The sequence below is a fragment of the Mobula birostris genome, chromosome 3 (genome assembly GCF_030028105.1).
Source record: "Mobula birostris isolate sMobBir1 chromosome 3, sMobBir1.hap1, whole genome shotgun sequence".
In the NCBI taxonomy this organism is placed as follows: Eukaryota; Metazoa; Chordata; class Chondrichthyes; order Myliobatiformes; family Myliobatidae; genus Mobula; species Mobula birostris.
The window spans coordinates 224,826,848-224,839,888 of record NC_092372.1 but is presented as its reverse complement, the minus strand read 5'-3'; the positions used below and the strand labels follow the sequence as shown (position 1 = coordinate 224,839,888).

General features: G+C 41.5%; 1 protein-coding gene across 3 annotated transcripts in view; it reads right to left on the bottom strand.

Annotated features, from left to right (window-relative positions):
* Positions 1-323: 323 nt before the first annotated feature.
* Positions 324-13,041, bottom strand: part of grinaa (glutamate receptor, ionotropic, N-methyl D-aspartate-associated protein 1a (glutamate binding)) — a 92,641-nt gene continuing 79,923 nt past the window's right edge. For all 3 annotated transcript variants that reach the window (XM_072254249.1, XM_072254246.1, XM_072254247.1), the window contains exons 4-7: positions 8,109-8,309; positions 4,411-4,539; positions 3,188-3,331; positions 324-2,178 (exon numbers count right to left, since the gene is read on the bottom strand). In XM_072254249.1, the coding sequence (XP_072110350.1) occupies positions 2,029-2,178; positions 3,188-3,331; positions 4,411-4,539; positions 8,109-8,309 (624 nt within the window). In that variant the 3' untranslated portion in view covers positions 324-2,028. The remainder of the gene's footprint in view (positions 2,179-3,187; positions 3,332-4,410; positions 4,540-8,108; positions 8,310-13,041) is intronic.

Sequence of the window (13,041 nt, the reverse complement as noted above, 5' to 3'; positions counted from 1 at the left end):
TCAGCAGTACAAATTCATACTAGCCCAAAACCATAAGTGAGCCACGTCAGCAGGATTATGTTACAAAATAAAGACAATTTTAAAACCTTACTATTGCTTTTTCATGTCCCATAGCCACCTATGAAAAGATGTTCAAGCATTTTCTTGTAAACTAACGCATTTTTTTTTAAAGTCAAACTTGCGTGGAATCCAGACAGTTTTTCAATGTGCCAAGGATGTAAAAGGGTCACACTGTGCAATAGAAAAATACATAGTATGTTCAGGAGAAAGAAGTATCTAAACTTCTGCTTGTCCAATTACTACAGCACACTTGACCAAACACCATTATTTAAAACTAGTTTTACTCATGCATTTTCAACAGCTGTACAAGCTCTGGGTTCACAGTCAAAAAAAAAACATTTTAGAAATTTAAGCACAATACATTCTTCTCACTTTCATTTAACAGTTATAAATTAAACTATTTTCTTAAACTGTAAATTTATTTGCACTAGCTTCCTTCATTATCCTTCATTACCTCATGCTTTCTAGTTGTGAAGACTTGAGCATCTTAGTGCATGTAACTCTGATTTGTTCAATTATGTCATATCTGATACATGGTCCCATGAAATGTTCATATCAAATCAGTTACAACAAAAAACAAAAAATAAGTACACTAAATGATTATTTTAATTGCAAGAGTTAGGTGCATCATAGAACATTAAAAGCTGTTGTCCTTTGCAGGTTCCTCTTCTTCATCAACCTGTGCTAATCCCAACAGTTGAAGAAACTGGGATTAAAAAAAACCCAATTTCTTCAGCTGAACACACTGATAAATGGGACAATGACTTAAACTGAGATCATTACAGCTTGATTAATGAAAGTATAACAAAACCATTTTCAGTTATCTGTTAACAATTCAAGAGAACCCAACATTTAAATCTATTGAGCTATTTTCACACGGACTCAAAACCTACTCCCTAGTGGTGGGAGTTGGGGAAGTATGGCATCACTGACAGCAATCTATGAATCTGAGAATTAAATTATGAGTATGCAGTTAAGTCCATTGTAATGATGCACAGCAATAATACTTGGAAACTATGATTACTTAGCCCCAAAATACAGTTTGCACTCCAAGAACACATCTCTAATTCAACTAGCTAAAGAGCATATTGGATGTATGCTAATTGATATCTTCTTAGCAAGGTCCAAAGCTCCCCCATTAGTAAAGGTAACCTTCTTTCAAATGAAGAAAAATCGCTTCGGTCTATAAGCTCCAACTTCTTTCAAGGGCCAGAGGTGGCTAATTGTGGCTTTATTAAATTTTCTGAACTGCCACTACAACAGCACGATTCTTTTACAAATTTTGTTCTTTGCCTTTCTACTCATTCACATCCACTGCTCAACCTCCCGTCTAGCCTGCAAAGTAAAACTCCTTCAATTCTTCACACAGTGTTGGCCTGCATAAGTCAACAAGATTAATATATTAAAGATATTGATACTAAATTAAAGTGTCAGAATTCACAATTTTACAGGATTCACATTTAGTAAGTTAATTTTAATATTGCCAACTTAGACATTCTAAACGTGCAGGTTGAGGTTGGGATTGTACAGACCCTGAACTAGAATTCAGCATGTTTACAGGCATAGGACTTTTGTTCTCAAGTTGCCTTAAATTCAGAATACTTCAATTTGTTACCATAATAAAAGTATTTTGCAATATAGTTTCAATCTCCCAGAAAAAAAATCTTCAGTTTTAAGAGGACTATTTGCAATCTTCAAATCTCTGGACTGGACCAAGGGATCCTTAAACTCACAGGACTATATGGTGAAGGGGGATTAACCTGATTCCCCAAGCAACTGAGATTGAAAGCACTGGTATCCACAGTGAAACTGTACATTCACAGCTGCCCATCCATGCAAACATGCTTATTCACAGGGGAGGCAATTAGACTGTTCAAAAGGAAGATTCATTAACCTAGACAATACAAGGAAAGATGGCTTTAGGATAATTTTTCGCCAGGGACATGTTCTTCCTTGTCCATCAAGATCTCACTCTCTGCTGTGCCCGATGATCGTCATGATGAACAAAAAGATATTGATGATGTCGGTATAGAGGTTGAGCGCTGCAAAAACATATTCCTCTGGACTGATAACCAGCTTTTTATTCCCCAAGATCATCTGTGTGTCAATGGCCAAAAACTGTAAAAGAATAGTAAAAGAGTTAGACTGGACAGTTAGCATAGACAAGTTCTTCATAGAATCCATGCCAAATGTGATGGCTATCTACACTAATCCTACTTGCCTGCATGAGGCCACGTTTCCTACCAAAGCACCTGGCCAAACACCCTTTTAACATTGTATCTGCCTCTACCTTGTCCTCTGTAAACTCATTCCAGATAGTCACCATAGAAACTACCACTCGGTAAAAAACTTATCCCTTAAATCCCCCTGGAATTTCTCCATATGAGAAGCATGTGATGGCTGGAGTTTAGGAGAAAGAGGGGGAAATCTCATTAAAACTTGCTGAATAATTAAAGCCCTAGATACAGTGGATGTTGAGAGAATGTTTCCAATAGGAGAGTCAAGGACCTGAGGGCACAGCCACAGAATAGAAGGACATCCCTTTAGAATAGAGATGAGGAGGGATTTCTTCAGTCAAGGGTTGGTAAATCTGTGAAATTCATTGTCACAAATGGCTGTGGAGGCCAGATCAATGGGTATATTTAAAGTGGAGATTGACAGTTCTTGATTAGTAACGGTGTCAAAGGTTACAGGGAGAAGGCAGGAGAATGGGGTAGAGATGGATAATAAATTAGCCACGAAGGAATAGCTGAGCAGAGTAGGTGAGCTGAATAGCCTAATTCTGCAATGTCTTTATGGTCTATGCAAAAAATGTTTTGTATCATTTTATATAACACCGTGACTCTCACGTCTAATTAAACATCAGACAGCCTATACTTAAAGCCTTAAGTAGAGATGAAGTTGGTAACTTAGGCAAATGTGCACCTGGCTTGGGAAAAATGATAGCTTAGGCTGGGAGGAATCCGTTCCAGTGCCCCCCCCACCCAGAATTTGTTGCCACGGATCCATTCCATGGGCAGTCACAGTTTGTTATAAACAGAGTATTAGCGTCATCTTATAATTTGAATCTGAGAGAAACGAGACAGGAAAGATGAGCCTTTTCCTTTCGTGAAGCATTTATACTTACCACTGTAAAGATCAGTGCACCAACAGATGCATACACGATCTGGAGAATCCGGTTTTGCATAAAAATGCAAAGAATTCCAAAGAAAAAGAGCACGACAGCGGACACCAGCATCACACCCATACAGGAAGTAAAGTCATATTTCGTCTGTGAAGTAGGAAACAACCCCATTAGCAAGCCAACGGTCCAAGTTACAAAGGTACCAACACTATCCTGTGTACATGGGAACATACAGTGAAACGCATCATTTGCATTAACAACCAACACAGCCTAAGGATGTGCTGGGGTCAGTGCTCAAGTGGCGCCACCACAGCATGTCCACCAGAACACAATAAGCAACAAAGCAAGTGCAAAACAAACCCCGTTCCACCCGCCCATCCACAAACATATGGGAAGACATAAAACAAGTACAGAACTTTTGATACTTAGGAAGCTGGGTGACATCAGGTAGGAGGTGCAACTTGGACATCAAAAGAAGAATAGGGATGGCAAGACACCTTTATGAGAATGAAGAGTATACTGACCAATACTAAGCTAGGCATGACTCAGAGTACTGAAATGTTACGTTTATCCTGTTATGTTATATGGCTCAGAATGTTGGACAATATCTGGTAACATAAGGAAACGAATTGTAGCAGCAGAGATGTAGTTTTTGAGGAGGATGCAAAGACTATCATGGACAAAACGAATATCTAATGAGGATGTCATGAACACAGCAAACACAAAAAGAGAAATAATGTATGAGATCATGAAAAGGCAACGTTAACTTCATTGGACATGTGATTAGGAAAGAGGAGTTAGAATGCACGGTAATTATGGGAAAGATTGAAGGGAAGAAAGCAAGAGGAAGACAAAGACAAATGATGATGAAGACAGCAGCCAGAGAATTGGAAATGAATACCAATGAATTTGACCCGAAACAGGAGTATGTGGGCCATGGCAGTCAAAGCTCAAACTGGGCATGGCACCTGATGATGATGATGATTTTAACCACAACTCAGGCCTGCAGACACTGTGCTTTGACCTCCCAGGTAACAATCATGTCCCAGTTTGACCACAAGAGTGAGAGTGACAGACTTACAAAACTAAAAGTCAAATTAAAGATAATTCAACCTGCTAATGGTTACACATTGGCTATTCAGTTACACATCATGCTTTGGAATCCAGGTTTTCCTTAAATCATTAATTGCCACATTGGGGCCATGTAACAAGTCTGCAAAGCTTACCTGCATGGAGAAGATCACAACGGTAAAGCAAACAGCTGCAGTGATCCCGACGGCCATCACGACAGATTCCGTATTGTAGAAACTGGCAATCATTCCAACCATGTAGGACATACTCAGAGTCAGGATGGACTGCAGACAGAAAAGCCACCATGAATAGGCTGCAAAGACAATATTTATACCGCTATGGATCAGCGGTGTACGTTTCTCTATGCTGGGGCAAGGGAGGCAACACTGAGCGACTGGCTGAATAAACTGTTTTTGTGCTGTAGGTTTCGAGTAATTTAATCTTAAACTGCAAATAACTTTAAATTCTTTGGCATTATCATATCAGACAATCGTCTTGTGACCAGCACATAAGTGCAATCACAAAGAAGGCACGACAGCACCTCTTACTTACTTAGAAGTTTACACAGATTCGACACATCACCTAAAACTTTGACATACTTCTATAGGTGCACATTAGAGAGTATCCTAACTAGTTGCATCCCAGCCTGGTATGGAAACACCAGTGCACAAGAACAGAAAAGGCATTCCACAGCTCCCAAATTAGTTTCTTTTAGAAAGAGGTGGATGCAGCCCAGTCCATCACAGGTAAAGCCCTTTCCACCATTGAGCACATTGACAAGGAGCTAGGCCTCAAGAAAGCAACATCTATCATCGAGAACTCCCACCATCCAAGCAATGCTCTCTTCTCACTGCTAATATTGGGCGGGAATTACAGGAGCCTTATGTCCTACATCATCAAGTTCAGTAACAATTATTACCCTTCAACCGACAGGCTACTGAATCAGTATGGATAACTTCACTCACCTCAACACCAAACTGATTCCACAACCAACAGATTCACTTCCAAGGGCTCTACAACTCATGTTCTCAGTATTATTTTATTTCGTTTGCACAATTTGTCTTCCTTTGCTACTGTTTGGAGTGAAAACTTTCACTAAAAAAAAATTGAGTCAGAAACCTGAAGAATGTTTCCAAGATTTTGTGTTTAAAAAGCAGCTAATGTGGGAGATGTGGAATGCTTTTTTGCTCTATATCTCAGCTAATAGTTGTTGTGATTAAATTAAATGCAGCTGATCATAGCCTTTGCTTTAGGTTACAATGGGAGAAGCAACCTCAGCTCAATGATTCAGCAACTAGTTCAACTAGTACAGCAAACTAGTTCAAAATCATAAAGCAGTTTCCAGTTATATCTTCATATAAGGAGTCTGAAGGGAATCAAATCAACAAAATTAAGGCCATCAGACCAGTTACCATTACTATTTAATTTAGACCACTGTAAGACATAGGAGCAGAATTAAGCTATTTGGCCCATCAAGTCTGCTCCGCTATTCCACCATGGGTGATCCACTTCCCTCTCAACCCCATTCTCCTGCCTCCTCCCCGTAACCTTTGATGCCCTATCAATCTCTGCTTTAAATATACTCAATAACTTGGCCTCCATAGCTGCCTGTGGCAATGAATTCCACATATTCGCAACCCTCTGGCTAAAGAAATCCCTCCACATTTCTATTCTAAAGGGATATCCCTTTATTCTAAGGTTATGCCCTCTAGTCCTAGACTCCCCTACTATAGGGAACATCCTTTTCACATCCACTCTATCTACATCTTTCAGTATTTGATAGATTTCAATGAGATCACCCCGATTCTTCTAAACTCCAGCAAGAGAAGACCCAGAGCCTTCACACCCGCCTCATGTTAACCCTTTCATTTCTGGAATAATTCTCAAAGTAACTTTATAATCAAGTTCATACATATTACCACATACAACCCTGAGATTATTTTTCTGTGGGCACACATAGCAAATTTACAGAACAGAATTCTAGTGACAAACAAGTGAAGATCTGCAGATGCTGGAAATCCAATTGATTGTTGAAAGAGGTGAAAGGCTGGAGAAGGGGGAATCTGATAGGCGAGGCCAGAAGACCATGGAAGAAAGGGAAGAGGAGGAACACCAGTGGGACATGCTGGACATGTAAGGACATGAGGTGAGAGAGGGAATGGGAATGGTGGGCGGGGAGGGGTGGCTAACCAGATGGAATACAAGGTGTTGTTCCTCCAACCTGAGTGTGGCCTCATCACGGCAGTAAAACAGTAGAGCAGGCCATAGACTAACATGTTGGAATGGGAATGGGAAGTGGAATTAAAATGGGTGGCCACTGGGAGATCCTGCCTTTCTGGTGGATGAAGCATAGACGCTCGGGGAAGCGGTCTCCCAATCCACGCCGGGTATCACTGATATACAGGAGGCCACACCAGGAACACTGGATACAGTAGTTGACCCCAAAAGACTCACAGGTGAAGTCTCGCCTCACTTGGAAGGACTGTTAGGGGCACTGACTGATAGTGGGGGAGGTGGTGTAAGGGCAGGTCTAGCACTTGTCCTGCCTGCAAGGATAAGTGCCAGGAAGGAGATCAGTGAGGAGCGATCCCTGCGGAAAGCAGAAAGTGGGGGTGGAGGGAAAGATGTGGTTGGTGGGGGGATCCCATTGGAGATAGCAGAAGTTACAGAGAATTTTGAGCTGGACATGGAGTCTGTTGGGGTAATATGTAAGGGCAAAAGGAATCCCATCCCTGGTGGAGTGGCAGGAGGACAGGGTGAGGGCAGACGTGCACGAAATGTAAAAGATGCAGGTGAAGGGAGTGTTGATGGAGGAGGAAAGGAAGTTCCTTTCTTTGAAAGAGGATATCCCCTTAGTTCTGAAAAATTCTAGTGAACCTCCTCTGGACCCTCTCAAATGCCAACATGCCTTTTCTTAGATAAGAGGCCCAAAACTGCTTATAATACTCCAAGTGAGGTTTGACCAATGCCTAGTAAAGCATTACATCCTGCTTTTATAATCTAATCCTCTCAAAATGAATGCTAATGTTGTATTTGCCTTCCTTACCACTGACTCAACCTGTAAGCAGTAAATTTACTGCTAGTAATTTACATCTACACAGACCACACGCAAATATTAACGTTGCTATTTGAATTACCAGAAAGTACATGCACTATTGTTAAATATATGGATACAGACCCATATTGTTTCAACAAACTTCAGAATGAATCAGAAAACAAACAGAAGTTAGCTGATAATATTATTAACTTTATCTGTAGAGCACTTTTCATATAGGTGATGTAGTTTAAAGTGCTTTACAATAGGATGAAGTGCAAACATGAAAATAGAGACAATAAGATGTTAGTTTAAAGCAAGGTTAAATAAATAGGTTTTGAGTTGGTGTTTAAAAGTGCCAACTGAGTCTGCATCCCTTATAGTTTTAGGGTTTGAATTCCACAGTTTAGAAACAAGTTCAAAAAAGCTGACCTGCCAATTATCTTTTGAGGGAGATTGTCTAAAGTTACGAGACCAACAGAAGATGACCCAAGAGTTCAAGCAATATTATAAAACAAAAATGATTCTGTGATGTACTCCAGTCCCAGTGCATTAAGTGCTAGTTAAACAGGAGTTAATTATGTAGTGAGGAAAAAATCTTTAATCAAAGGATAACCTTTTTGTACCCTCTCAAGCTAGTTGCCAGCAGAAAACCTTTCCAAAATGTCAAGTGCCCTCATTGGTCAAAGGGCAAATCATATCTTAATTCAATTCCGAATTTATCTTCCCCCCTCCCAATCTCCTGTTCCCCTATTGAGCTCCTCTACTTTGGAGTAAACTCTGGCAAGGCAAACTGCCATTAATGTCATATTTACCTACCAATGCAACAAGATTCCAGGGGTGTTTCCTTCTGAACTCCCCACAACAACTGAGAGCAATAAGTGAGACGAAGAATACTCCATACGACACATAGTAAAGCCAAGGGGTGCGCCTCACAAATTCCTTTGCTTCAGTCACGAACGTACAGATGCACACAAAGGCAAACGTCACCAGCAGCTGTACAGTCAATACCAAGTAGACCTGAAAGGAAGGACAATAATCATTCTTGTGAATATCAAGAGTTATAAAATCCAGTACCTCCAATAGATAATTATTAGGCTTGTGCATCCCCCAGCTCACTGTTGCTTCCATGTTCTTGTCAAACTACAGTGGGGATATGGTAACAACTGAGAAAGCACAGGAAAGATTGACCAGGATGGTGCTTGGAAAGAAAGGCTTTACTTGGGAGATTGGACAGGCTACATATATTCACACTGGACTGCAGGAGGCTGAGGTGTGACCTTGTAAAGGCTCACAATATTATGAGGGGAATGGATATGATAGATGATCAGAATGCTTTTTCGATGAGCAGGGGACAATTATGAGATGGCACAGGTTTAAGATGGGAGGGGAGAGATTTAAAAGAGATCTGAGCAGGGGTTTTTGTCCCAAAAACAGAAAGTGGACAGGTCCATAGATTTTTAAGAAATTAGAAGGAAAATGGCCAAACTCAGGCAAAAGGGACTAACTCACTGAGACACTCTGGTTGTTTTAGAAGAATTGTACAAAGAGCCTGCTTCCATGCCTATATGATTCTCTGACTGTCAACAGATACAGATTCCTTAAGGATGCCATAGCAAGGGGTGATGGGGGTGTAGTGGAGATAAGCTCCCACTACCTATTAAATGCTCCCAATGGCATTCATCTCAAATAGCCTGTGACAACCAAGAGCCTTTACCTGTGGCTTAGATACGAAGCTCACTGCAACCATTTTCACTGACAGGATAAGGGCAAAGGTGGGTTACTGGCACCTTAAAATCAGTCACTTCAGACAGATGAGGCTTATCAGCCATGGTTGGCAGCTCATCTAGGAGAACAAAAACTCTGATCTCAGCCTCCACTGTCTTACAGCTATATCCACTTGTGGGGAAAGGCTTTGAGAGTAAACCCTGAGGATAAATCCAGAGCTGGAATCCCTAGGCAGTCCTATGTTGAGTTATATACTGACTGGCAACTCCTGTGACGCTGATGGTGCTAAAATGTATCGTTCTCTCTAGTTTCTTTGGATTCATCAGCTGCATGGAGAGGGGGAAGCCTGTTACATGGGGTACAGTTTGCTTTCCTTATCGTACTGCCCCGGCTTGCAAGTTAACTTGTATCGACAGCTAGGATGCAACAACCATGGTCAATCCCAATGAATGAAGGGCCTACCCACTATCCGATACCACTGTCCATTGACAACTTCCATTATTTTTCTGATGACAAAGAGTGATCGAGCAAAGCTGACTGGAGTGACAGGACGGAACTGGTTAATTTTCCCACACAGCCTGGTAGTTAACAGTGTAGATAATGGTACTGGAACCACCGGCTCTATGTTGCGGTCAGCTCTGAAGGCAGTCCTTTAGTAATACATCATGTAGATAGTGTAGAAGATTGTCGTAAGTTACAACAGGATATTTTAAAGAATGCAGAGCTGGGGTGAGAATTAGAAGATCTGGAGAAGTGTGAGGTGATTTACTTTGGAAAGTCGAATTTGAAGAGTTAATGGTAGGATTCTTCGCAGCCTGGAGTAGCAGATGGATTCTGGGGTCCACGTCCATAGATCCCTCAAGGTTGTCACGTAAATTGATAGGGTGATTAAGAAGGCAGACGGTGTGCTGGCCTTCATTAGTTCGGGGATTGGGTTCAAGACCAGTGAAGTTGCAGCTACACTACTGCGCCACCCTTTACCAAAGATTGGACCTAGATTTAGTATTTTTGAAAGATGGGCAAGAAGGGAAAGTGTTGTAGCATCATGAGCTGGAAAGATTAATAAAACAGCACCGAAGGATACCAGCTTGGATGACAGGAAATTTGTATGAATGGAGCTAAAAAAAAAATAGTCTGAAAACACTAACAAGAATGAAAACTGAATCGCAAACAGCACTGGTACTGCCAAGAAGACCTTTCAACAGGAAATTAGAAGCACTGCTTTAAGGGTTCAATGAGCGACATGGTGGCACTGTGGTTAGTACAACAGCTTTACAGTGGCAACTGTAAGATCATGGTTCGATTCCCGCACTGTCTATGAGGAGTTTGTACATTCCCCCGTGACCCCTGTGGGTCTGCTCCAGGAGCTCCAGCTTCCTCCTACATTCCAATGACATACAGGTTAGGGTCAGTGAGTTGTGAACACTGTCCCCTCTAAGCTCCATGGATGCACAAATGCACAGTAACTGAAATGCTCCCGAACACATAGCCCTTGTTGCCACACAGCTGGAATAAAGACAGATGAGTAAAAGTTTAAAAACTGTGAAAGATTTTCTTTGTTCTACTGTATTTCATTATACCATTCAAGCAATACATCAAAAATGTGATTTTTCAATTTCCATTCTAAATGTTCATAGTATACATGTTGCACAAAAAAAACATTTAAAGTGCCATACAGTTTCCAGGCCTTGTAAACATTTCCTGCTCAGTTGGTCTGTGCAGCTGTAAAAAAAAATTAGAGGCATCGTTGGTTGTGGGTATGCTATGTTGGCGCCAGAAACATGGTGACAGCTCAAGTCTGCTCAGCACAACCTTCACTGATTTGATTTGATGAAAAACGATGCATTTCACTGCACGATTTAACGTACAAGAGACAAATAAAGCTAATCTTTATCGTCATGGGTGACTTTAATCTGCATGCAGGCTGAGCTTACCACATTCGGAGCAATAGTGCGTCTGCAGCAGAAGTTCCTGGAGAATCTGTGCGAAGGATTTTTGGATAATACGTCAATTACCTAACCAAAAGCAAACCAACTAAACAGGGTATTGTATGATGAGAAGGGATTAATTAGCAATCTGATTGCGCAAGTCCCCTTGGGGAGGAGTGGCCATAATAAGACACAGTTCTTAATTAAGATAGAGAATACCCTGGTTGGTTCTGAGAGACAAATCTGATTTCAATGAAGTCTCAGAGCAGCTGCAGAGACAGCTGTCACAGTATGAGGTGAACAGATTGGAAAATCTTACTCCGAGTGTGACAGTGAATGACAAACATTTAACAAAGCATGAATAAATTATAATTACTTGCTCCTGTCAGATAAAAACAAGGTGATTCAACCATTACAAAAAGAAAATTAAGGGAGTCAAATTCAAAGTAAAATTTATTACTAAAGAACCTATACGTTACCATACATTACACTGAGATTCAATTTCTTGCATGCATTTGCAGGAAAATAAAGAAATACAATAGGTTTTATGAAAAAAAACACTATACATAGAAACACAGAAAATCTACAGCATGATACAGGCCCTTCGGCCCACAAAGTTGTGCCAAACATGTCCCTACCTTAGAAATTCCTAGGCTTAACCATAGCCCTCTATTTTTCTAAGCTCCATGTACCTATCCAAAAGTCTCTTAAAAGACCCTATCGTATCTGCCTCCACCATCGTGGCTAGCAGCCCATTCCACGCACTCACCACTCTCTGCGTAAAAAACTTACCCCTGACATCTCCTCTGTACCTTCTTCCCAGCAGCCTAAACCTGTGCCCTCTTGTGGCACCATTTCAGCCCTGGGGAAAAAACCTCTGACTATCCACACGATCAATGCCTCTCATCATCTTATACACCTCTATCAAGTCACCTCACATCTTCCGTTGCTCCAAGGAGAAAAGGCTGAGTTCACTCAACTTGTTTTCATAAGGCATGCTCCCCAATCCAGGCAACATCCTTGTAAATCCCCTCTGCACCCTTTCTATGGCTTCCACATCCTTCCTGTAGTGAGGCGACCAGAACTGAGCACAGTACTCCAAGTGGGGTCTGACCAGGGTCCTATATAGCTGCAACATTACCTCTCGGCTCCTAAATTCAATTCCACGATTGATGAAGGCCAATACACCATATGCCTTCTTAACCACAAAGTCAACCTGTGCAGCAGCTTTGAGCTTCCTATGGAGTCGGACCCCAAGATCCCTCTGATCCTCCACACTGCTAAGAGTCTTACCATTAATACTATATTCTGCCATCATATTTGACCTACCAAAACGAACCACTTCACATTTATCTGGGTTGAACTCCATCTGCCACTTCTCAGCCCAGTTTTGCATCCTATCAATGTCCCACTGTAACCTCTGACAGCCCTCCACACTATCCACAACACCTCCAACCTTTGTGTCATCAGCAAACTTATGAACCCATCCCTCCACTTCCACATCCAGGTCATTTTCTAAAAATCACGAAGATTAAGGGTCCCAGAACAGATCCCTGAGGCACACCACTGGTCACCGACCTCTTTGCAAAAAACGACCCATCTACAACCACCCTTTGTCTTCTGTGGGCAAGCCAGTTCTGGATTCACAAAGCAATGTCTGGATCCCATGCCTTGCTGAAATCCATATACACTACATCTACTGCTCTTCCTTCATCAATGTGTTTAGTCACATTCTCAAAAAATTCAATCAGGCTCATAAGGCATGACCTGCTCTTGACAAAGCCATGCTGACTATTCCTAATCATATTATGCCTCTCCAAATGTTCATAAATCCTGCCTCTCAGGATCTTCTCCATCAACTTACCAACCACTGAAGTAAGACTCACTGGTCCATAATTTCCTGGGCTATCTCTACTCCCTTTCTTGAATAAGGGAACAACATCCACAACCCTCCAATCCTCCGGAACCTCTCCCACCCCCACTGATGATGCAAAGATCATCGCCCTTGCCTTCCACAGTAGCCTGGGGTATATCTCATCTGGTCCCAGCGATTTATCCAACTCGAGGCTTTCCAAAAGCTCCAGCACATCCTCTTT